This window comes from Lepisma saccharinum, chromosome 22 (genome assembly GCF_977018435.1).
Source record: "Lepisma saccharinum chromosome 22, izLepSacc3.1, whole genome shotgun sequence".
In the NCBI taxonomy this organism is placed as follows: domain Eukaryota; kingdom Metazoa; phylum Arthropoda; class Insecta; order Zygentoma; family Lepismatidae; genus Lepisma; species Lepisma saccharinum.
The window spans coordinates 11,730,679-11,755,855 of record NC_139250.1 but is presented as its reverse complement, the minus strand read 5'-3'; the positions used below and the strand labels follow the sequence as shown (position 1 = coordinate 11,755,855).

The 25,177-nt window shown below is 37.6% G+C and overlaps 2 protein-coding genes across 3 annotated transcripts in view; one reads left to right on the top strand and one right to left on the bottom strand.

The window, feature by feature from the left end:
• ICA69 (islet cell autoantigen 1-like protein) overlaps window positions 1–25,177 on the top strand; it is an 83,608-nt gene that overhangs the window by 6,997 nt on the left and 51,434 nt on the right. For both annotated transcript variants that reach the window (XM_083144046.1, XM_083144048.1), the window contains exons 3-6: window positions 8,181–8,440; window positions 12,703–12,863; window positions 15,508–15,669; window positions 23,506–23,698. In XM_083144046.1, the coding sequence (XP_083000172.1) occupies window positions 8,181–8,440; window positions 12,703–12,863; window positions 15,508–15,669; window positions 23,506–23,698 (776 nt within the window). The remainder of the gene's footprint in view (window positions 1–8,180; window positions 8,441–12,702; window positions 12,864–15,507; window positions 15,670–23,505; window positions 23,699–25,177) is intronic.
• On the bottom strand, window positions 1,997–4,692 carry LOC146004718 (uncharacterized). Its single transcript, XM_083143671.1, has 2 exons — window positions 3,175–4,692; window positions 1,997–2,697 (listed from the first exon to the last, which is right to left on the bottom strand). The coding sequence occupies exons 1-2, from the start codon at window positions 4,652–4,654 to the stop codon at window positions 2,426–2,428; spliced, it is 1,752 nt and encodes a 583-aa protein (XP_082999797.1). The 5' UTR covers window positions 4,655–4,692; the 3' UTR covers window positions 1,997–2,425.

The window sequence follows — 25,177 nt, the reverse complement described above, 5'->3', positions numbered from 1 at the left end:
CCACACCATCTCCTCCATATCCATACTTCACCCAACCGGCTCTGTCATAGAAAACACCATCAAAGAAACCCATGCTATCATCCAGCAGAAACCAGCACTAAACCTGGACAATGGACAAGCACACCCAACTTGGCACCCTGTCCTCAGAAAGATCCCCGACCTGAAAAAGAAAAGATGCTATACACATACTCGACCCCCCTCCAGCTGCGCGGGGAACAGGAACGGCACATCACCGAGCAACACGGCCCAGCCCCCCAACCCCCAACTGGCAACGCCACCGGACAACAGGAAGCAGACGACGCAAACCAAGATGCGCGCGCCAGTGCTGCCGAACGGGAAAAATCGCAACCACCGCCGCCCGGGAACAAACAATGTACTGACGCGGTACCATCTCCGCTTCAAACGCCGTACCCTTTTGTGAATGAAGACAGTGGATCTTCGAAATTAATAGGATTGAACCATTAAATTGTGCAACGCGGAATTACGAAATCTTTTAAATTTCACGTAAGTAATATATGAATATATTCTGACTAACAGCTACGTTTATTGAGCTGCATCGCTATTTTGTGGAGAAACATGCCTCGTTTGCGGCCGCCCTGGAAAAAAAAGCCTCATTTGCGCCACCCCAGGAACAAATCCTGTGGATATCCTCGGTGTATGAGAGAGGTAAATGTCATTAATTGCTGTGTAAAACACATCTTGCAGTGCAAAAACGAGCGATCCATTCTCCACTACAATGACAAAGTAAAAGTGCCACCAGCAATCAATAGTTCAGCATTGATCATTGTCAGTATACCTATAGGATCTCACCAGCAAGAAATTATTGTTACAAGAATGATACACATACACTTTCTGGAATTACAATTATTTTCGTCATAATATTTGTTCAGAAATTTTAAAATTGCAATACGTTCAGAACACTCGAGTTTACGCATTAGTTTCCTCAATATATTTTATAATATTGTAAAACGTATGTATGTATGATCCGAACCACTAGTGTCACCGCCAGGTATAGAACCTGGGACCCCTTTGAATATAAGGTGACAAAATTTTCACTGTGTCTTCAGGGAAGCATTCCCAACAGGAAACTTACATAAAACATATCTCCAACTGTTGCTTATTTAGCTATACCAAAAAAGCATCACCCAGCTATCCGCAAAGTTATATCAAACATCTAACGAATTACGCTCGTATAATAAATAACGATCTATTTTCCAGTAAGTACAACTATCATACTAGGGGCCATTTTGAATATTTTGAATATCCATGTCTTTTTTTTTCTTCCCAAAAATAGCATAAAAGTAGCGAGAAGCGCACATGAGTAGCGTAGCGAACTACTATTTGGTAAATGTAGTTGTAGCTGTAGCGAAGCTACATTTTTGGATGAGTAGCGGTAGCTGTAGCGAAGCTACTTTTAAAATGTAGCGTTCTGATTACTGGTCATATACAGGGTCTCCGAGAAATGATGCTGTTAGAAAAGGTTATTGTGTGTGATACGGTAGATGGTATACCTTAAAAATTGTTTCATGAGGTTTGGCAACTCAGTTTGTAATGTAAGATGATTTAGTGACTAAAATAAATTTTGCATGAACTGAATCGTGCAACATGGCGATTGAGAAAGGTGCAATTGTTGACTGTGGTGTGGGAGCAATTTCTGTGAACTCGGAACGCAGGATTCTTTCCACTGTGTCGTTTGATATGATATCCTCGGTCTGTTTGATGATTTTCTTTTCTCTATGCTACCTGCCTCTCGGAACTGGGAGAACCAGAGATAAAAGCATCTAAGGCTCTGTCCAAAAGGTCCCAAAAAAAAAAAAAAAAAACAGTTTTGAAGTATGGTCTTTCAGAATTGACATCACCTAGTGCAGTTCGATAGTGCCAGGTAAATGAGCAATCGAGACCACAGCATGGAGCACGCAAGGTTACAAGCTTGAATATTTGTTGTTCATTTGTTTGAAATGATGAAAGTTGAAAGGCAGATGTTGGTTGTGGGTGATTCTCCAAAAAGTGAACATTTTGAAAGCAAAAATTTGCGAATTTCAAAACTGTTCTAAAAAATCTGAAAAAAATCACACTTACTCTACATGAGATCATAAACAAGGGAAAAATAAGGGGAATACACCTTCATGCTCCAAAGTGGTTGAAACAAGGCATTTAAATTTCAGCCACCAGGAGAGTGACGGATGATACCAGGAGAGTGACATAATTAGTACTGTTGTAGCTTAGCTAAAATATTACCCCAAAAAACACACACACATTCCAGGAAAATAGAAAAATTATTATTTACTAAATTATAAAATTGAATACAGCTGTTGAAAGATAAAGTAAAGCCTCTAGATCAGCCATAACTTGAAGCTGAGCCAAAAATATAAAACACAACGAAAGCTTTATATGGAGCGGCCAAAAAACAAGGTATTGGTTTAGCCTAAAAACTGTCCAGGAAGCAGAAATTTGCAACTCTATGGCTGCTTCCAATGGGTGTTGGAGGGTTAATTTTTTTTATGACATCTTCGATGGGGTAGTCATGGATGTCTTTAGTTTTCGGCCAAGACCAGGATGTTCTTTTGGAATTGCTTGGTTCCATGGCATTGATGAAAAGTTTCCCTGGTCCAAGTTCAATTATTTCTCCAGGGAATATCAGGTTTTCATAGTGAAATATGACCCATTCTCCTATATTGTAAGTCTGCATCAGCTGGGCTGAAATTAAAATAAAATCTAACATATAATTTACTATATAATGATAACTTTTAATGTGTGAATGTTAGTAGCAGGGCTACTTTAAATTATTGCAAAAATTAAATAATTTGAAATTAAATTTGGCCTTTAACTGCTGACCTCATTATATAGCCCACTTAGAGTTCTACTATTTTTCATTTATATATAGTTTATTTATCTTATTCTATGATTAAAGTATGCATTGTTCTTTATATCTTTTAATCCTTTGTCTACTAACAATTTGAGAAATCAAGACAATTTAATTTATTTTACTTTTAACATACAGTAGGTACCGGTATTAGATTTATGTAGGCCTACTTATGCTTATATCAAAAACTAAAATTGTAGGTATACTACAAAATCTACTATAAATTGTAGATGAAAAATTTAAAAAAAAAAATTGTCGAACATACAATGTGGACTAAACTTAGTCAAATAAAATCAAAGAAATTTTCTTACCTTGTGTCAGATGAGTTGAGTTTGAAACAAAGATTCCATAATGCTCACAGTTTTTGTCAGCCTTGCATTCTTCACAGCTTAGGGTCCTGTAGTTCATCTTTGTGTCAGTCTCTCCAAGTGCAGCTGTGACCTGGTGAACCTTCATTGTTCCTTTCACAGCTTTTAAATCGCCCGCAGATGACAAAAATGAATCAACCCTCAATATGATGTCCTCCTCAACAACCCACAATTTGATGTTTGGACAGTTTTCTTTCCAAATTTTCTCAAGAATAATGATGTTGTTAACATCATATCCCAAGGAAACCATGTTATCCGCTGTACGTTTCAGGCAGCCACCTATCCCATCAGGGGCACCTTTTCCATGACCAGCTTCTGTGAAGTTCCAAATTGCCTTTTTGATCCTGGGGAATTTCTCTTGTAGGTATTTTTCAAGTAGGTAAAAGTTCTTTTTGTTTCGGTACTGAGTGGATGGTGAGTCGGACAAGAAATGGAGAGCTGTAATTCTTTTATCTTGTAGCACGTCTGTCAAAATAGGCTCAAGGTGTGCCCAAATTGCAGATGGATCATGGCGAGGGCTTTCTGACAGTGTGCAAAAAGAAACTGGTTTTATTGAAGTGTTGTCCTCAGTCATGTGGTATGCTACACCAGTATGAAGCGTAATTTCATTCCTTGAAGCACCAAAATGCATTGACTGGACTTCTTTAGCATACTTAAGTGCATAGTTTTCACTAAAATCTATGTGAATTAATGCTTCCTCACAACTCAGATTTTCTTTAAGCTTTCTTAAATACTGGTGCTGATGTCTAATGTTTGCAATGTGGATCATGAACTTCTTAATAGACATTTCCAAATCATCAATGGCTTTTCCAATAGTACTTGTTATTGCATCCTTTTTGATAATCTGAACAGTTTTCTCTTGGTCTTTGATTTTACGTTTTTCTTTATGCAACATCCACTTCTGGTATGTGAAAGTATCATTTACATTGAAGTCATTGTAAGGAATCGTGTTTTCGTTGCAGTCATTACATTTTCTCAACAGGCAAGCCTCGCGATTTTTCTCACAACACAAAATTTCAGCCAATTCTTCTGGGTTCTGTGCATCAATCACCTTACTCTTGTTCAGTTTATCGACTAGCATTTCCATGTTGTGATGTACTCTACACAAACATGTGTCTCTGCCCTTAAGACTTGGTTTGACAACCCAGAACGGACGTAATTTACAATAAAATGAATAACTTATAGAAACACCAGGGTTCTGTCTTCTAAATCGTTTATGCAGCTCGTTCATTGTATTATTGAGGTATCTTTTCTGCTTTTTAATTTTATTTCTGGTAATGAAATCGTTTTTTCCAGGGCTGACGGTGGTATTTTCATCATCATGAAAGAAATGGTCAACTTTTTCCCTGATCCTTTGCTTCAATTTATTCTCATTGTGGGCAACCACAGTACGAATTCGGATAAACGGCAATGCTTTTTGCATCCTATACTTTTTTATTATCTTTCCACTCAGAGACTCCTTCAGGATTTTTTTGGTCTTGTAAGAATATATGGATTTGAATGTGTGAGCTATTTGTGACTTAATGACTTCTCCTGTGAACAGTTCTCGTCTTACATCTTCCTCAACAGTTCTGCCTTGGAGAAAATGTTTAACTTTTGTGCGAGGTGTCATCTGTTCTTCCTTATTCAGTCTTCTTTTCTGTTCAATTTCTTTCTTCAACAGCCTTTCATAACGCTTCCGATATTTTTCAGCTCTTTTCTCACATGCATCTAAATCCAGCTTCAGCCTTTTCAGTTCTCTCGATTTCCGTACATCATTACGACGCTTTCGTTTCCTTGTTTCAGCTATCCTGCCATCGGAGTTTTTCGACATGACATATAAAGATGCATCGCTGAACTTATTTGTGTCTGGAGTTATGCTACTTGAGGCACGAGTAACAATTTGGATTCGAGGACTTCCATTGGTGAGGTTTGTGTTTGGATCCGGAGTAGCCTGCCTACTTTCTGGTGATAGTGAAACAGGTTCTCCATTTACTAATTGATCAAGTTCTTGACTTGGATCATCAGGGTCACTATCAGAGGGTGTGTTATTCTCTACAAACTGGTTTGTTTGCTGTTGAATTTTGCTTTTCATTCTGTGTTTCTTTTGGCGCACTCTCCACTGTTGCCTTGTAGCCCTTTGGTCTCTTGTTGATTGTTGTGTAATTAGTTTCACTGTTCCCTTGTTTTTTCTTGATTCATATTTTGTTTTCCACTTGGCCTTCTCAATTTCCAATTTTTGTGGGTCATTTTTCAATCTCTCGTACCTTTTCCTTTCAGCTTCTCTCTTTTTCATTAGCCTCTCCTCTCTAGACTGTGTTGTCTTTTTTTTTCTTTCCTGCCATTATTAGTGATGACTCTGAAAGAAATTATTTAAACTGATGTCAAATTTGATGGCTTTATTTTAATATTATTTTTATTTAATTAAATCAAACTGAATAATTCAGTGTGTTCCAAATTGCATAAATTGTCCAATAAAGGTAATTAAAAATGTAATTTAGGTTTAGTTAAAAATCTCTTTAGGTATGGGTTTTTTCTAGGTTTTAAATATACCCTGCAGTGCAATATTGAAATAGCCTATGGCCAGATTCAATTTAATGATAATTTTTTTTTTGTGCTATCTTAAATTGTAATTTTGATTATAGTTTGTGGCCAAAATGCTAACACATAGAAACAATTGAAAAAGTTAGCCTATATAAATGTAGGCTGCACTATTTAAGAATTGCTGAATGGTCACCCAGCTCAGTGCTCAAAAGTATATTTTTATGTATTTTATAGGATCAATATTGGGTAAGTAAAAATGGCCTGATAAAAATTGTAAAATTCAGAACTTGGGCCTGATGTAAAAGCTCCATTACTCTGTGATAGTGCACAGCAGCTGTATAGGCTTACAAATCGAATGTACACAATGAAATTGATCCGAATTTGTTCCCTTCATGTGATAAGTGTCACTCTCCTGGCTGATAAGTCACGCTCCTGGCACAAGAAATACCAGGAGTGTGATATTATTGCCAGGAGTGTGACATTTGGATGGATTAGGCCTAATAATCAAAGCCTAGGGCAAAAGTTGAGATTACAAATTTCTGTCAGGTGATGACATTGCTTAATGGCACATAATCATAGTTATTTCAAAATATTTGGGTTATTATTTGTTATAAATAAGTTAACCAGGAGAATGACAGCAAAATATGTTACGAACCTGAATTTGGAACTTCCCAATTTGATAAAAACACAAGGACAAGTAGCTCTTCCACAGTACTCTACAGCTCAAACAAGATGGCTGAAAGAAACATTGTTGCCAGATAACAAACCAAAAAATCCTTTTCTTTCACTGTAAATATTTAAAAAATTCCTTGAGCCAGGAGAGTGACATGAAAACTTCGGACCCACTTTGAAGTGGTGTAACAGGATCATGTCAAATGATTAAATTTAAAAAAAAAAAGTTTTTTTATACCTTCAACTATGTAAAAATGAATAATATTAATGAAACTTATGTAATGTTAATGATAACATTTTAAATGAGTATAGTTTGTTTTAACAAAAGATCCGGACATACCAGGAGAGTGACTTTTAGACCCTTATACATATTTTATATTAAAAAATAATTAACTATTTCTTTTTGTATACATTGGGATGGCTAGAGGTCAACTGCTTCTACAAATTAAAAGAAAAGTAAACTTTTTAAGTCAAGTCATTCTTGAGTTATTATACTTGGACATGATATTGCTAGGTTTTTGGAGAATTACCCTTGTAGTACTTCTAATACGTGGAAATATTAGTATAAGAACTTTTTAAAATGCTATGTGATTTCTTTAACTACTGATCGTATTTGGTGCTGCAGTTTAAGTGCAATTCAAAAGATATCCAATTACAGTCCAAGACTTCGAGGATGAACTGCGAGACCTGGAGTACGCTTGCTTCAAGTGCAGTCGTGCACCTTTCAGACATGGCCTCAATTGCCTTTCCACCAGAATCCTAGATTTGTTCTCAAATCCGACTTGTCAAAATTATTGGGTGGACTCTGATCACTGAAATAAATTAATGAATGACTCACTCTCTCCCTTTTTTAAGTTTTGTCCTCAGTGTTCGGAATCTCATAAAAGCCCATGAATTCCTCAAAAATATCAATATTTTTATTCACAGTTCGAGTGCAGAATATTAATTATACATGGATAGATATGTCACAAGTTTCGTCAACCATAATAGCAAAATATTCCCGACTTTTAATATCTTCTACCACGGAGAGCAAAACAGATCTCTAATATATCAATAATGATGTTCTGAATGTCATGTGAGAGCCAGTTGTAGCCCAAACGTCTCCACTACCCTAGTTCATGCACATCGTCTTTTGAAACTCTTTTTAGTAAAAATTTTAACAATATTCATAATTACATACTTAGTATATAGTAATAAGTCATGTGTTTTGCTGTCTCTGGTCATAGCTCCCCTCCCCCAAAGTTGATGATTTAGCTGTCTCAGCCCCAATTGATGGTCTAGAACATTTCAAATGTGTATTTCAAGTTAAGTTCATGTGGCACAATTCAGAGTAAACTTTACAACAGAAGCAAAATAATACATTAGATCCTCTTAAGCAAAATTATTAAGGGGGCTCTGTCCCCACATCGTAACCTAAGCCTCATGGAGTCGGCTCCTATGCTGGTAACATGCAGTGAATGAAGAATATAGTTCTTCTGCTTTGTTTCTCATTCCCCAGCTCATGGTGGTGCCTACCAACAGTACATAACGTGCAGAAACTGCTTGAGTTGTCGAATCTAATGAAACAACTTTCGATGTATACCATGTAACGTATCTTTCACAATAACCTCGCCAAACTGCACCATTCATTATCGGAGACCCTGTATGTTTCCTTACAGCCAGAGAAGTAAAAAAAAAACAAAAAAAAACATAGTTTCTTGTAAATTGTACTATAATTCTACACTTTTTTATAATGAAGAAAATCCCTATTCCAGTCGCTCATCTGGTGGCTACAGCGGAACAGCATACGATCGCTGGGTTGAGAGGGAGAATAACAACTCCACGCTGACGAAGATGCAGCATCAGTTTTGGGTGACGAAGCAGACAGTGTTCCGGAAATTTGGGAAGAAAGAGGACGACTGCATCGTAGCATCGGATGCAGAGCTGGATGCCAAACTGGAGCTCTTTAAGTCTATTCAAGACAGCTGTCTTGACTTGCAAGTGATAATTGAGAAATACCAGGATAGGCTGTTCAGTAAGTTGTTTTTGATTTGGTGAATAGAAGTAAACATAATTTTTTGAGTAGATTGACTTTCCGAGTTTAGTTTCTGCCTGATTTTTTAAGAATTCTGTTGGATTTGCAGTTAGTGTTGTAGAAATAATAATATTAATAAGAACTTTTTCTTTAGTAACTAAAGGGGCCTCCCCGATGGCGTAGTGGTAATGTCGTCGCCTTGTAATCAAGTCGTCCCGGGTTCGATACCTGGTGGAGGCACATAGTGGTTCGGATCCCACTTTAAATTGTAGGTCCAGTCCCGATTAGCCTTTCTGCACATAAAGTGGACTTGAAACAACAAATCAACCAATCTTTAGTGACTAAAATTGTTTAATATACTCAATGTTTCAGCTATTTCAATAGCCAAAATTACAATTAATGTACAGTTTAAGAGTTGAAGAAACATTGTGTGTTTTAGTTTCAGATCTTAGATTAATTTTCTTTTATGTTGCTTTCAGTACTGAGTCAATACCTAAATCAAAATCTTACAAATTTTTGCAAATGCGAATCTACCATAGTTTTCATTTAAAATATCTAAACTCCTATAATCAAACATTAAGATTAGGGATGGACTGATACAGACTTAAAATAATAATGATTGAAAGTTCTTCAAAATATTGATGATCTTTAGTGTAAAATTTTTCCACTCCAATTATATGCATTAAAATACATGTTATGTAATCATAAAATCACACCAGAATGTTGCAAAATAGAAAGAAACTTTGAATTTGCATTATTTCCAAGCAGTGGGAGGGTGGGCTGTTGCCCCCCCCCTCTTTCGCCACTTCTGCTGTGCTAAATCTTATCTACAAAGGAAAATATATTGTCTTTGCCCCTCCCCCCCAGTTTTGGAACCCAATCGCCACCACTGTTTCCAAGACAATTATAATCTGCAAAAGTGTTGTGCAGCATTTTTGTGGACTCCGTAAAATAACAAAATGCCAGAAATGTATCGGCAGGCACCGATAAAAAAATCCAACTGATACCATTGGTGTCGGCCAATAGTTATACATCGGTATTGGTTCAGCCCTAGATGTAATGTCATATGATGAGCACTTATATGTACGTATTTTATATTTTCGGGGAAAGTGAAATGCAGTAGCAAATTGTTATACTGAAACGAAGTACTTGCTTATCTGCGAAACTGGTGTTTATTGTGGTGGCCACTCCCCCTTCCTCTTAGGAACTTGCAGTGGGCACTGAAATTAATAAAACTTCTTATAGAATATGTTCATGGATAAGGGAGTACAGTAAAACCTCGTTAATCGTGACCCCGATAAGCTGGACTACGCTTAATGCAGACAGGCAAAAGGCAAATAATAAAATAAAAAAAGCAGAATGCAAGGTTTTGAATGTGGCTAGAAGTCAACAAGAGAACTTCCCAAAGAAAAGGCAGTCAACCACTGATGAAATTCTGTTTCCCACAGACTTTGTACTTTACTGTATAGTGTATTTAGGCCTATGACCTTTAAATACACCATAATAAACATGTTTTGTTGCCATAAACTGAGTTTTAATGCAATTTCTACTGTTCTTTTAGGTTATTTCAGTTAATCCGGACTTTTGTTAAACCAGTCAACTTATCCCCCCCCCCCGTTAGTGCAGATTAGTGAGGTTTCACTGTATTTCATTCCAATGTAATACATGCATTCTATGTTTATTTCTGACACATTTTATGTAAGTAGCTGAAGTTCAGTTTAGGCTTGCACTTACTTTTTCAGTTACTCGCAGGACAAAATAAGAGGAACATCTGCATAAGAATTCATTAACATAAATTAGATATTATTAAAGAAACACAAAAATCGGGTTTATGAAAAAATTTATTAGAGTACGAAAACTGTAGATTGAAAGAAACCAAATTTATCAGAAGTGCAAGAGGACCAATGGAACTTAATGTAAGAGAGTTATTTGCAATCTTAAACACATCAGAAAACTGAAATAAACATGCAGGACCATTTGACGAAGGATGGTAATTATTATTGGAGAGAACTACTAACAAGAAATCCAGTGTTTCAGTGTGGGGAAAAAAAAGCAAATGACAGTCACATCTCGATACACAAATGGCCAACAGGAAGTGCTGCCACTTTAGCAAGACAGCCATGTTGAATAAGTCAGTCAGTTGCTAGCTTATATGGAGTAGGAAACGGTGACAGCGCACCGTATTGTCTTTCCCCTTCTAATTTTTTTTTTTAACCCAGCTAACTTTCCCATATTTTAAAATTTGACTATTCTCATCTAACTTCTGAAGAAGCCACATGATGTGGTGAAAGATTGAGACTTCAGCTACTTCGTGAAATGTTGCATGTGGCCACCCCAGCCCAAGGCCGAGGATGCATCCCCACCAAAATCCCCCACAAAATAATTGTTCATCATAACCCCCCCTCCCCCCACAAATACACACACAAATATAGTTTGGATAAATATGCAGTACTTGATTTTTGTTTGAATGCCGATAAAATTAAATTTTCGAAGCATGTAAGTTTTAGACAACGAAACCTGACAGTATGTTATAATTATCCAGTCAGTCGTAGCACAAGAACACATGCAAGCGAAGCAAATCGTGTCTGAAATCATCCAACACTAAAACTGAAGTCCGCATGTCGGAAGTTCCGAGCGGCCTCGGAACAACCACAAGAAAGCACCAGACAATTTACCACTGACCAAGATGACCAACAATTGACACACATGAAATTCGAATCCTTGCATTGCAGTTGAAATTAAGACTAAAAAAGAAAAAGCTCGGCTCACTTTCATGTTTGCTAACATAAAACGTGCAAAACTGCTCGGGCTGTCTGCCATTGTTAGTGTACTGAAGCAACCTTATTCTTAATAGTTTGTCTGCTTGACTAACCAATTCTAAAGGCATAAGAAGTGGTGTTTCATTTCAGTGCAATTGCTGCGATCGCCCACACATAGGAAGAAAAACTAAAAATCAATAACAAGTCAATCAAGTGAAACAATCCCCCCATTTTTGTGTGAAGGTATATAGAATTGGTAGCTAAACTATAAAATTTTGTCCCCCCAAAAAATTCCCATGATGCAGGCACGTCATGAATCCCCCCTGTGGGCACCCCTGGTCTAAGTTATGCTTTGTCTACATATTTTCTGTTTTTACACAATATTGCAACTGAATCAACAGTGAACTTTCGAGAGCCCCCTGAAGCCCGTTTTAAGCATCAGATTACAGTGAAACTTGGTAGAGAGGCTATGGAAAACATGGGGAAGTGAATGCCTAAAAAAAAGTTTTCACCACCAGCTTGAAATGTGGGTGTAAAATGATGCACAGTGAACAACATCCTGGAAAACACTTCCTGAGATCATTCATAATGCTCTCTTACGCTTCCAAAGCTTCATTCACATTGACGGGGCACGTACTGAACACTGCTGTACTGACATAAACTCAAATTACCGATTGTTGTTACTGCAGCACCTCAGTGCCATGTGGTGGTGAAAATTTGAACTTTTATTTTTTGTTTTGCTGGCATTCGCTTCCCCTTTCCCTCCATAGTCTCTCGACCAAGTTTCACTGTAATCTGATGCTTAAAACGGGCCACCCAGTGTAGATACATTTATTCATCTCATGACTGATACAGTTGAAATACTGTGTAAGAAAATACAGGGTGTTCCATTCAAACCTCCAACATTTCAATCCATCATTGCTAAAAGGTTATGAAAAATAATGGAATATGAGTGGTACTAGACAAAAGAGAAACTCAAAGTTATTGCATGAAGCACTAAACATGAATACACCTCTACACTGAACTCTAATACACCTCTGCGTGTCCACCGTTTGTAGCACGAATAATATCTAATCTGAGAAACTCCGGATTGTTTATTAACACTTTCAGTCGCCAAACACTTTGCACACCATGCCTTAATGGTTTTCCCGTCAGGTGCTTCACCTCCATATTCTCTCTGGTAATTTCTTTGCACTGTAATGATTGATTTGGTCTCTGCATACCAGAAGATTGTGCACGCTGCTGCGGAGTCGCCATTGTGCTTTATGCGATTGTGGTGCTGCATAGTGAGAGAAGGGTGAACTTCGAGATCATGCAATAAAATTCTTTGAGTTTCTCTTTCGTCTAGTACCACTCGCATTCCATTGTTTCATAACCTTTTAGCAATGATAAATTGACATGTGGAAGGTTTGAACGGAACACGCTGCATATCATTTAAGATTAAAATTTCAACGAGTTTAACCGATCTGGTGTAATGCTACAATATGCATTTCTTTTGTTTAGATCTTGCTCAGGAAGAGAATGCCATGGGCCGATTTTTGAAGGAATCAGGAAAGAGCGACAAGACGAGAGCTGGGAAAATGATGATAGCCGTGGGGAAATCCCTGTCATATTCTGGACAGCAGAGATTAACATTGAGAGTACCCCTCGTGAGACTCTATCAGGTTAGTAACAAATGTTTAACATGTTACTGTAGCAGGGTGGCCCCAACCCTCGTATAATAACCCAGTACAGTGGTTAAAAGTAATAATTTATCATTGTATAATACTTCATGTTGTGTTAGAATGTGTCGAATTATATTCACCTGAGAAAAACCTAACCATTCAAGATGTAATGGAAGAACAGGTTTCATCTGATAGCTAAATATGAAATTTATCAAATTCTACTGAAATTCCTATATTTGCCAATAAAGTACCAGTTAATCTGACCCATCCCTTAATTTAAACTAATAATCACATCTGGTAAAAATTACAAAAATTCTGAGGCGTTAGAACACAAAATTGTGGTGAGTAGGGGTGTGCCTTGGTAACGTTATCAGGATTGGAAGTTTTTGAAGTACCAATGTTCAGGAGAGGAAAAACTTATTTTCTGACACTGTGAAATTCTCGAATTCTGCCCACTGCCCCTCAAGTGATTATTTTTGCATTTATTGAATAAAAACTACTATTTTCAAGAAATTTCAGGATGCTTAAATGTAGAAAACTTTTCTAATTAACTATTGTTCAACATGACCATTAAGACTTCCCTGATCAACATGTAGGGTGTCAAGAAAAAGTCCAGAAATCAACAGATAGTACAAGAAATTATGCTTGTGGTCAAAAATTTTTGCTATTTTTTTTACAGTAAAGTGAATTTACATTGTTATATACCTGTACTGGGATTTGATAAAACTGAATATTTGGAAATCTAAAAAAAAAACAGTATGCTGACAAAGGCAGAAATTTATTTTATTTTAAAACATAAACTAAACGTTATGTTTCAACCTTCTAGTAAGGTCTTCTTCAGACTCTGTACCAAATACAAATGATACTGAGTTTTTGGTTGTCATGGAAACAAGGCTTAATGGTGTTATCATTGGAAATCCAAAATTGTATTGATTTGTGGTTAAGATTTTTTTGTCTTGTTTCTTAAGAATTAAAAATATTAAAGTAATGTAGCCATTCCCTATCCAGGATGAAGTGTGAAGCATTAATTTTAACATACATCAGTAATTAAAGAAAGTCTAAATCTCTTATTAAAGTACAGCTTCATCTTTTCACTTTGTGTTAGAGTTTTTCATTGAATAATCTGTTTTCTTAATTTGCAACTATACCTAAGTAGGGGGCGATTAAATACATGTTTAGAAAAAGGGGGGGAAAATGTTCAAGAAAAAGGAAAGAAAGGTCAAGAATTTTGGATTTGTTTATTTTGGTAGACACCCTGACATGACCGTTTGGAGGGCCTCCCCGATGGCACACAGTAGTAGCGTCGTCGCCTTGTAATCAAGGGGTCCCGGGTTCGATACCCGCTGGAGGCACATAGTGGTTCGGATCCCACTTTAAACTGTAGGTCCAGTCCCAATTAGCCTTACTGTGCATAAAGTAGACTTAAAACAACAAATCAATCAATCAATGACCGTTTGGAATTTCCTGATTGGGATTCCAAAAAGTGGGGAAAATCATTTCCCAAAGTCAGGATCAAAACAGGTTTTTTTTTCTTTTCCAGATCCCTGTACTAACTTTTTGGGATCCGCCACACCCCTTTTGTACACCATAAAGAATTTACTCATAACTATGGCTAGGAATTTGATGACCTTAAAATTGCCAAAAAATGACCTTTAAAAAATGCATTTATGACCCAATACATGCAAGAAAATGCCCTATAAACTTAGAAAAATGACCTAAAAATTCTGAAGGATTTGTAAAACTAATTTATAAACTACCAAGAGAAATTCAAATTACAAATTAACGTTACAGTATCTATCACATATTCATTGCATATGGTACTACAAGTAAGAAAGTTCACTTTTTGTCATCTTTTACACTTTAAGTACTGAGTTGCTGTACACAACAAAAATCATATGCAAATTTTCAAAAGTGAATGATTGTCGGTTTTCGGACAAGAGAGCCTTATACATGGAAAAACTTCTCTCACTTTCAATTCCATAGAGTGCAAATTGCTTCCCTGACAAAATGTCCAATACAGAGCACAAAACTTTGTACCCCTTGTTATTTTACAATAATCCATCTGGCGACAATGTATTTACTGATAGTGGGGGAAATCACATTGTTTGAGCTGAATTGTTATACAACAGCTTGTATCAACAATACTGCACAGAATTTCTTTGTTTCTTCAAACACAGTCGTTAAGAACTGCGCTGAAGGCAATGAGAAGAGTCGGGAATCTCTCTCCTTCATTTGCATGTAAAATGCCCCCTTCTTTCACCAAAATGTAGAAAAATGCATAAGATGACTTTTAAAAGGCCGAAAAATGACTTAAACAGTTTAAAAAGTTAAAAAAATGACCTCTACTCTGAAAAGGGTAAAAAATTGCGAGAAATGCACTAACAAAGGCATCCTAATCAATTCGCTTACGTTTAAAACACATTTCTATCTACTTAGGCAATGTTTCTGCCTTACCAAAAGAAAGATGCATTTGCATCAAAATCCTAGCCCTACTCGTAACTCATAAATTGTGCCTAGGCACTGCAGCAACGGGCTCATAGAGGTAAACTAATTGTGCTGTTATAAATTTAAACAGTTTTGCATGATGGGTTGGTACGTGAAATGTAAATAAGCAACTACCTAAGTTTTTTTTTTCTCCTTCCAGGAAGTAGAAACGTTCCGCCACAGAGCGATTGACGATACACTACAGACCGTCAATGGGATGGAGAAGATACGGACGGAATATCGTGCCTCGCTTAGTTGGATGAAAAACGTCTCTCAAGAACTAGACCCAGATACATATAAACAATTGGAAAGATTTCGTAAGGTAATATTTTATGGCATATGTTGGATGTTCATTAAAATGCAGTAGGCACGAAGGATTATGCTAAGATAGCGTATTTTAATCTTTTATTTGGCATCGACATCCCGTACGTAGCTGTTGTTGCAGACACCTAGTTGGCAAAGTTATGTTAGATTAGGGTGACCTTACGTCCCATTTCAGAGGCATGTCCCAATCATCCCAATGATATTATTTAAAAACCATCCCGTTTTATGAAAATGTAGGATTTAGCTTGAAAACCAAGTCTAAATGTGAGAGACACTGCATGCATAAAAAAAAAATGTTGATGGAATTTTTAAACTAGCATCATGGCAACACTGTGGTAAAACAACTGGACTGCATTTCAAGCTCTTCATAAAAATCAAAATGTTCCATTGTTGTTGAGAACATTCAATCAGACAGCAGTATACTTTTTTAGTTAACTTGCACCCTAAGTTGTATTGTTTTGTGTGTGTTCCATTATTTGTAGAGCAGTGAATAAGCATGGCAAAGAAACATACACCAGGGTTGCTATGCATCTGGAAAACCTGGAAAACAATTAAATGTCAGGGAATTTGGCTTATCAGGGAAAAATGAGGGAAATGTCCGGGAATTTTGCAGATCGTTTGGAATTGACATGCATTTTGAGTCTGCTAGAGAAAAACTTGCAAAATGACCAAGCAGTTAGTTCACTTCCACTTATGGATTCGGTTCTTGTGATTCCACTCACAAGAAAGATTCAGTTTAGAAACTTGTTTTTTCGTTCTTATGATTCTCAGTCTTGTGCAAAATTATGGTTTCTGTAATAAATTTTCACTTTTATAATACTAGATATTAGCGGCCGCGGTGGCTCAGTCGGTAACGCATCTCACTACCATGCTAAAGGTCCCGGGTTCGATCCCCGGCCAGTTCAAATCTGGGAACTTTTCTAACGATGGAAGCGGCCCCGGCGCCCACCCAGCATCGAATAACATGGGTACCTGGGGGAAACCCTGGGGGGTAAAGGTGGTCAGGGGCGTGATACTGATCACACCCCCACTAACGACCGGATCAAGAAAGTGTGGGGCGGTACCCCCACACCCCCTATACACCTTCATGGCGTGGTGCTATGCACAGGGGAGAACTTTACTTTTTTTTAGATATTAGATAGAATATCAAAGTAAAACTTCCAGTTGAGATATCTGATTGATAACTAAAATACATTGACAATATGATCATAATTATTGTAAATTTTATAGATCTTAGTCTTGTTGGCATTTCCTATAGAATTCCTATATGCAACAAAAATTTCTCCAGATGCTGTGTACTTATAAATGTAAGCAAAAAAGCAGCATTTTCTACGACACTATAAATCTGCCAGAAAATGAAAAGTGGTATATGGTTTATGAATTTTTTCTGTTTTTATATTGTGGAGATCTGTTACGGTGAAATAATGTACCTCTGTTACCTTAGCCTGAAGGCTAGATGCACTTGATAGCACTTGTAGCACCCAATATATTTGATGCCGATTGTTATGTAATGTTATATAATATGGCTGTAAAACTGTAAAGATTTGAAAAGCGTTAAAGCTTCATTGATTATGTTTAGTGTATTAAAAAAATTAGAACATCAAATTCAATACTGATGAAATAGTCTACTGTAATGCATATGATAGAGGACAGCTAATAATAAATTATTTTTACCTTTTACTCTTCAAATTTTCACGTGTTCTTGTGTGTGTAGAATGAAATTTGCTAAAGAAAAGTTGTGATAGTGAATGTTCCTAATAATTAACGGATTATATATTTAATTGAAAAACACAAGGTTTGAAAGCAAAAATCATGATGTTAAAAATGTCAGGAAAAATTTCATTTTTGGATTACAGTCAGAGAAAGAATTACCTGGGCCACCGGACCTAGAATTTCGTAACGTCTTAAAGCCTGTTGTTCATGCAAAATAACAAAATATTTGCTTAAGTTTGGTGGATCTGCGTTCTCGGGAAGGATTGAGCATTGATAGCATGAGTCACATGACTCATGCCCCAGCCACATCAAACAGCTCGGTGCTACGAGACCTCCAGAGGAAAATTTCAGGAACTGGTTTCTTGACAAGAGCTACTCCTAAGGAAATATTCTTTCGAGTGATACTACAGTCATTGTCAAGAAGGTTCACTGAAATGATGGTTCTCATCACAGACCACATGTCACACGTTAATTGTTTAAGTCCAGTTTATGCACTGGACCTCCAGATTAAAGTGGGATCCGAACCAAATGTTCCTCTATCTGGTATTGAATTCGGAAGCCTTTGATTACATGTCGAAGACGTTACCACTACGCCATCTGAGAGGCAATGGAACGCCTTAAGAAAGAGACGAGTGAAACCATATTTGGCGTAAATTTTAAAAATAAGACAATATTTTGTGGTCACAGGTTTGAATCGTGGGGGGCATAGATTTTTTGTGACATTGTCCATTTCACGAAGATTTTTTGTGACATTGTCCATTTCACGAGTTTATAATTCTTCCTCACCGACACAATTAACACGAGTGGTAGATGAAAAGCGAAGTAAAATAACTGAAATTGAAATAGAAGTAAAAGGAAAAAGTGAAACAAATTTTATCCATAATATTCTGCAGTCACTTCAGTCGTATTCACGGAATGCTATTCGGAAAACAATTGAGATGCTGTAAAATGAAGCAAGATGCCGTAATAAAGTGGGAATTTCGTACGATATAGAATTAAATCGGTGAAGATGTTCGATTTGATTGGATGTTTGTTATTTAGTGTTGCTATCCTTTCACGTTTGGCAAATAGCGACGATGAAGATGAATAATGAGTGATGATATGATGACATTGATTAAGGGACACTCACCAAGAACACCTATAGTCAATCCGAGATTCGAACCAGGGCCCCATGCTGTCGTAGCATGCTGTGCTAACCACTCCGCTATGCAGGTCGGTTAGGATTGGACATTTTACCATATTTTTTGTGCGCAATTGGGATCAATCAATGGAGTGACTAGGCATAGTATATTATTAATATATTCATATAATAATATCAGGTCATAATATTCGGCACGAAGTAACATCAGACACATTCAATCTTACATTTTTGTCTTTCAACTAATTCTTCACTTCAGGTTAATCACATCAATAAGATAAATTATGAAACACATAGTATATTGACAGTTATTACCTGACACAAGCAACATTAAGCAGACTCGGTGGGCGAGCTCATTAAGTGGTCGACATTCGATCTCATCACCAAAGTTTCCGGGTTTGAGTACCGTCCTTGTCACGGGAGTTTGAGTATTTCGTCATTAATTTCACGTAATGGTCTCTTGTCCACAAAGTGAAGTGATGTTACGTAACAAAAATAAACATGATCGAAGAGTACTTATTTCATCTCTCACGAAATCTCCTACAAAACCGGGATATATGAAATATATGTATCTTCACATACGTTTTCGATTTCTATATTTAACTAGTCGAGACCAAGAACGGGAGAGCAATTTTCAATTCGAGAAACCGAAAGCCGGAGACACTGTCAAGTCTTGTTTCTTTCTTGACATCTCTCTAATTGAGTTGTTCTGTTTGTTATTGGCTTTGTATTGGCAATTATTGTCATTATTCTTCCCCTGTAGGTAAACCATAACGACGATTTATGATGAAATAGAGCAAATAAAAGGGCAAGAACAAGAGTCATGCCTGCCCGGGACTTCAACCCAGAACCTTACATAACGAGATTTGAAATTCTGGAGAAGGCATCCGTGTTTCGCTTGGCTTTCTCTTTCCTCTACTTCTGTTATTTTATCATACACGTATAATTAAAATGGATCTGAGAAAATATGTTGCATCCATAATTGTGTTGGTTAGATGGAATAAATTATTATTTTTTGTTTCGTATGTGGTTGAACACGAAATTTTCTTCCACTGTGACAATTTATTATTTTAGTTTTTGTTTTGGGCACAAATAAGCTAATCGGGACTCGACCTTCAGTTTGAAATGGGATACGAACCACTACGTGCCTCCACCTTGTATCGAATCCTGGATCCCTTGATTACAAGGTGACATCTTTATCATTACGCTATCGAGGAGGCTCCGTGACAAATGTTATCCACTCTATCTATACAATAATTTATTTCAACATTTACATTTTCATTTTTTTCTTTCTTTTTGTTAACTACTCTTATACAACTCTTTTTGCATTTTCGAATTTATTCTTGTTTCAGGAAAGAAAAAATAATACATGCAGGCTGTATAACCCTCCCCCTCGTGCAAATAGATAGAAGTAATTTATAAATAACCATTAGGAAACTATTCAAACGTTAACTGATATAACTGCAGATGAAAAAATACTTACAGACGCTAACGAAATATCTATTCTTGTATAAGCTCACAGGCAACAGGTATCAGTGAGTCATTCACTCTTGCTAACTACGGGCAAAGGTCACTGAACCAAAGGGTGGCAAACAGGCGTCTGCTCTGCGAAACTACGGTTAACAGATGAGGCTACGTGTTCCTGTTATAAATGACGTACGGAATAAGAAGGAACACAGCTTTCATATCAAACTAGACTTTTTTTTTTGTCCCGTCATTGCATGTAGAACACTTTCTCGTCATGGCCTTCAAGGCTTCTCTGCAAGAAGAATATCTTCCCATTGAGGGGAGGAAAAGTGTGTGTGTGTACTGTTTGACCAGCGATACGAGAGCTCCAGTTGGCAAAGTGCCAAGAAAAAGGGGAAGTTCGTGAGGGGAAGGCAGGCGCGAGAATGCCGTTCGCAGTTGCACGTTGAACAGTGTTACCAATTTGCGAGGATACTTATCCACCAGAACATAAGTAACGAAAACTGAGGGACATGCACAGAAGAAAAGGACTGTGACAAGGACTTGTTTTGTATCACAACCATGCCGTTTGTCCTTCTTACAATTTAAAATAGAAGGATAGTAGGGTAAAGAATTGCCGTTTCACTTATAGGGGCATCGTTAGAATGGGGTTCGGTGGGGTTGCGTCCTCTCCAAGATTTTTTGCAAGAAATAAAAAAAATTCATTGCAACAAAATAAACACATGACGCAAGTGAAATGTTCGTAAAGATGATATGCAACACATAAGCATACAGAAAAACAGAAATATTTGAATGACGTTGTGCAGAAAATTATATGACGCCCATGGTGGTGGCTCGAAACCAGATACGGGGCCGGTCGGCTTCCTCTGGGGTTGGGTCAAAGATGCCGAACTGGTGCTACGTTCAAGACTTCAGCTTTTGCAAAGATGCCTGCCTCTCCACGGCCAGAGCACTTCCAATATCTTGTGTCAATATTCTCCGGTTGGCAACATTGCTCTCTTTCCCCACGTGACACTCGCGCTGCTCGCGTTTCAGAGAAGCGACTCCGCAAACTCCCCCAATTTACGACTGGACTCTGCTACTTCGGGCATGCGCAGTAAACTCGAGAGCTCTCGGATCGCTGGTCAAACAGTATCGAGGTCCTTCAACTTTCGTATTCTTGTTCATTTCAGAACACGTGCGTGCTGTATCGTCGACTTAATCCAGTCTATTCGTTGTAGGTTTTAGGCTCTGTTTCTATTCGGTAATTTCACATTGTCTTCCTGCTTATGTTATTCATGACGAAGGTTCTGGATATAATAATCTGGTCAATAACGGGATTGTGTTGGTTGGTTGATTTGGTGTCTTAAGTCCACTTTACACACAGTAAGACTAATCGGGAATACACCTATTGTGTGATCCGAACCACTATGTGCCTACACATTACTTTGCTATTAGATATTTGCATGCTAAGATGTAGGAAGTGCTAAATTTTCAGTGTGTGGAATTGAGAGTTATTTTGAATACGAAGAATCGGACAATGGAGTAGTGGGAAAAGGATCACCTCACATGTTTGAATTATAACCCCCACCTCCCACACACACAGGATATCGGCCGTGGTTTTTATGATGAAATATAATATAGATGAATTGTCAAGAAAAGCTGGAGCCTATTTACATCCCTACAGAACTTGGAAGAAAGTCCACGTAGTGCAACATTGTGCTTTGCAGCAAGTCATGAAGGCATGTAGGGGGTGTTGAGTTAGGGCTCCACACTTTCTTGTTACGACCGAAGGTGGGGATAATGTGATCAGCACCACGCCCCTGGCTGCCTTTACCCCCCCCCCCTGAGTTTCCTACAGGTGGCCACTTTATACGACGCTGGTGGGCGCTGGAACCACTTGAAGAGGTGGACAAAATTCCAATTCTCCCCATTTGGGGATCGAACCCAGATCTCTCGCATGGTAATAAAATGCCCTAACGACTGAGCTACTGCGGCACATATAGTAGTATAGTAGCCTTTGTAATTAAGACAATAATTATTTTAGCGTTCCGTTCAACGCTTTTGAACGAATCATTTTCAGACATGTAACGTGTAGCTCTTGTCGGTTCTGCAACTTGGCTTGAGAAAGGCGATTTTCTGTCTCTTCTTTCATGTAATTCCTTGTAATTCAGATTTTCAATCAAGTTCGTAAAATTATAGTAAAAAATGTTTGCAACCTGAAATTTTGTATTTTCGATGAGATTTGCTCTTTCAATTTTCGGAACTTCTCATTGGATGTAAATGCATGATAAACAGTCTCAGAATATTTAGTTTTCTTGAGATAATGTGGGCATGCGTTTACAGCACCGTGAGATATTTCAGATACTAGAATATGAATTGCATAACATATCACATGACCTTGGTGTTTACCTTTGCCTCCCCTTTCCCTGGTTGATATGTATAGGGGATGTGGGGTCAGGGCCTCACATTTTCTTGATCACGGCCAAAGGTGGGGTGATGTGATCAGCACCACACCCCTGGCTGCCTTTACCCCCAGAGTTTCCTCCAGGTACCCACTTTACACGATGCTGGATGGGTGCCGGAGCCGCTTGAACAGGTGAAAAAAAATCCCGGTTCGATCCCCGGCTGGTAGTCAGATGCCCTAATGACTGAGCTGCAGCTGCTTATTTTTATTATTATTCCAAACTTCTTGGTGGTGATCTAAAAACAATTTTGAAATTAAATCTTCTGCAATTTTATGTGAGAAAACCTTGTGGAATGGAATACAAACAGATTTCTAATCTTTGTCCGTTTTTCTCTTTTCCTTTAGTTTTCTTGTGATTGTTTTTGTTTATTTCGTTGACTTGTAATAACCGTAGACTACAAGAGAAATAGTTTTATAATTAGGCTTAACAGATATTTCAGGAGGTAAAGTGACCTCCTTTGGGTGTCTCATTTTTGGGTCAAAATATTGTGGCCACCCTATGTTAAATGCTTGGTTATAATTAAAACAAATAATATTTTTACTACATTTCAAATATCACTCTTTTCCATTGTATAACTCCTTTTTAAAGCAATTTTTTAACAGATGCAGGTTCTGGTGTTACAGTCTTTCTTAAATCCCTGCTTTCAAATCGATAGATGTGCCCAGTCGCTAGTAACATTAAAATGCATATTTGTTAAAAATACTAAAAAACCCAAGCTGCAAAAAAAAAAAAAAAAAAAATAACTAAGAGTTCATCCGAGCTTCTGCGGCAGCGGAACTTCGACCGCGTCCGTTCTGTCGCCCCTCGACCAGCCCTGATGATGATTCCGAGAAGGAATCAAAAGCTCGGAATAACACTTAAAGTGTTTTTTATATCGTGCTGCTTGTGTGTTTTTTTAGTATTTTTAACAAATATGTTGCCGGCACGTGACGTAAGAAGTTTTCTCCTGTCATATTAAAATACATGTATATTCAAATATTACAAATGACAGTAATCAGTATGAGTGCAAAGTGTTATAAGTTCAGCTTTACTCTGTGTTCTATTACAATATTTTATTTTCCTCCAATAGGTGCAGAGCCAAGTGCGTCGGAGTAAAGCTCGATTCGACCAGTTGAAACTGGACTCCCTGCAAAAGGTTGACCTCCTGGCAGCAGCTCGGTGCAACATGTTCTCGCACGCGTTGATTCTTTACCAGAACACCTTGTTACAGTATGCAGAGAAGACGGCCAAGACATTTACAAGTATAGCGAATAGTTTTAAAGGTAAATTGATGTCTGCTTTTTGCGTATAAATCGTTTTGTTATTTTGGCCATGCCTGTTTTGTGTTACTTTCATGACTTGTTTCTCTTGGAGTGTTTTTAACGTACTTTAAAAGCCTCATTTTTTTAGTAAGGTGGAGCTTTTGCCTTGTGTGAATATAACCAAGGAATGGGGGAAAATAGAAAGGAAGAAAACAGTAAACAATTTCCACAGAAAATAAAAGGTTCTATGTTTCACAACGTGGCTGTATTTTCAATGGTGAAAAAAGATATCATACCCCTCCCCCTCTCATTCTCCCCTTCCTTTAACACACTCTCTTTCTCTTCCTTTCACTCTTTTTCTTTCTCAGATACACACACACATACAAAGGAGAGAGAGAGAGAGAGGGAGAGAGTCAGTCAGTCAGTCAGAGCATGGATTAATCCATAGTTTTGAATCTGGGGAGGTGTAAGTTTATATTTAGGGGGTGTAAGGCAATTTTAGAGCCAAAATGTCTATAAATTTGGTCTTTGTTCAAAAATGCAAGGTGTGTTGGAATTTTTGGAGGCTGTTAGGTGGTTGTTGGGGGTTGTGTGGATAAAACACTGAGTCTGATTGGAGTCACTAGGGTTGAGACATTGAAAGGTATTGACCATTATAAACATATCAGTGTGTATATAAATTTGTGGATAAAACAGCTAAGTATGCCATTGATATTGAATGCTCTACAGCAATTGTGTCTGTATGCATATTCTTTGCGTGTTGCAAAACATATTACACACACTCCTGGAAACATATTTTAAGAAAGTGAATGAACACTCGGTGTTTTCTTGAAACATTTTCAATTTTATATTGGACTAGCTGATTGCCTGGCATTGCGTGGGTATTTATTTATCCCAATCTTCTATTAGACAGGAAAATAATGAATTCTAACAATAGTGTAAAAAGAACTTAGAGTTGAACGGCATTGGGAGTGTTACTATTCATCTCAGCGGCCCCGAAAACTATAGATTCCACACTAATATCTGTCGTTTTACATGTCACCCCCTTCCCACCCCCACCCGTAGGAGTGCCAGGGGTGTCTTGGAGTTGAATGGCATTGGGAGTGTCACTATTCATCTTAGCGACCCCGACAACTATGGATTCCACACTAATATCGGTCGTTTTCGATTATTTTTACATGTCACCCCTCCTACCCCACCCCTAGAGGTGCTAGGGTGCCTTACCCCCACAGTATTTCTTTTGAGATTGCAAGTGGTATGTGTTCCAAGTTTGGTTGAAATCGCTCCAGGCTTTCGAAAGTTTTGCTGGAACACACACACACGCATACATCCATTTATATATATTAGATTAGCAGAAGAATATCACTATTTGTAAACTTTAAACCAGTACTTTATTATTGTTGGTAAAAATTTCATATCAGCCCATTCCTAACAAACACTAATTATGATCAATTTATACGTCTGTCAAATGTTACTTCTTACTCTGTATTTCATCTGTAA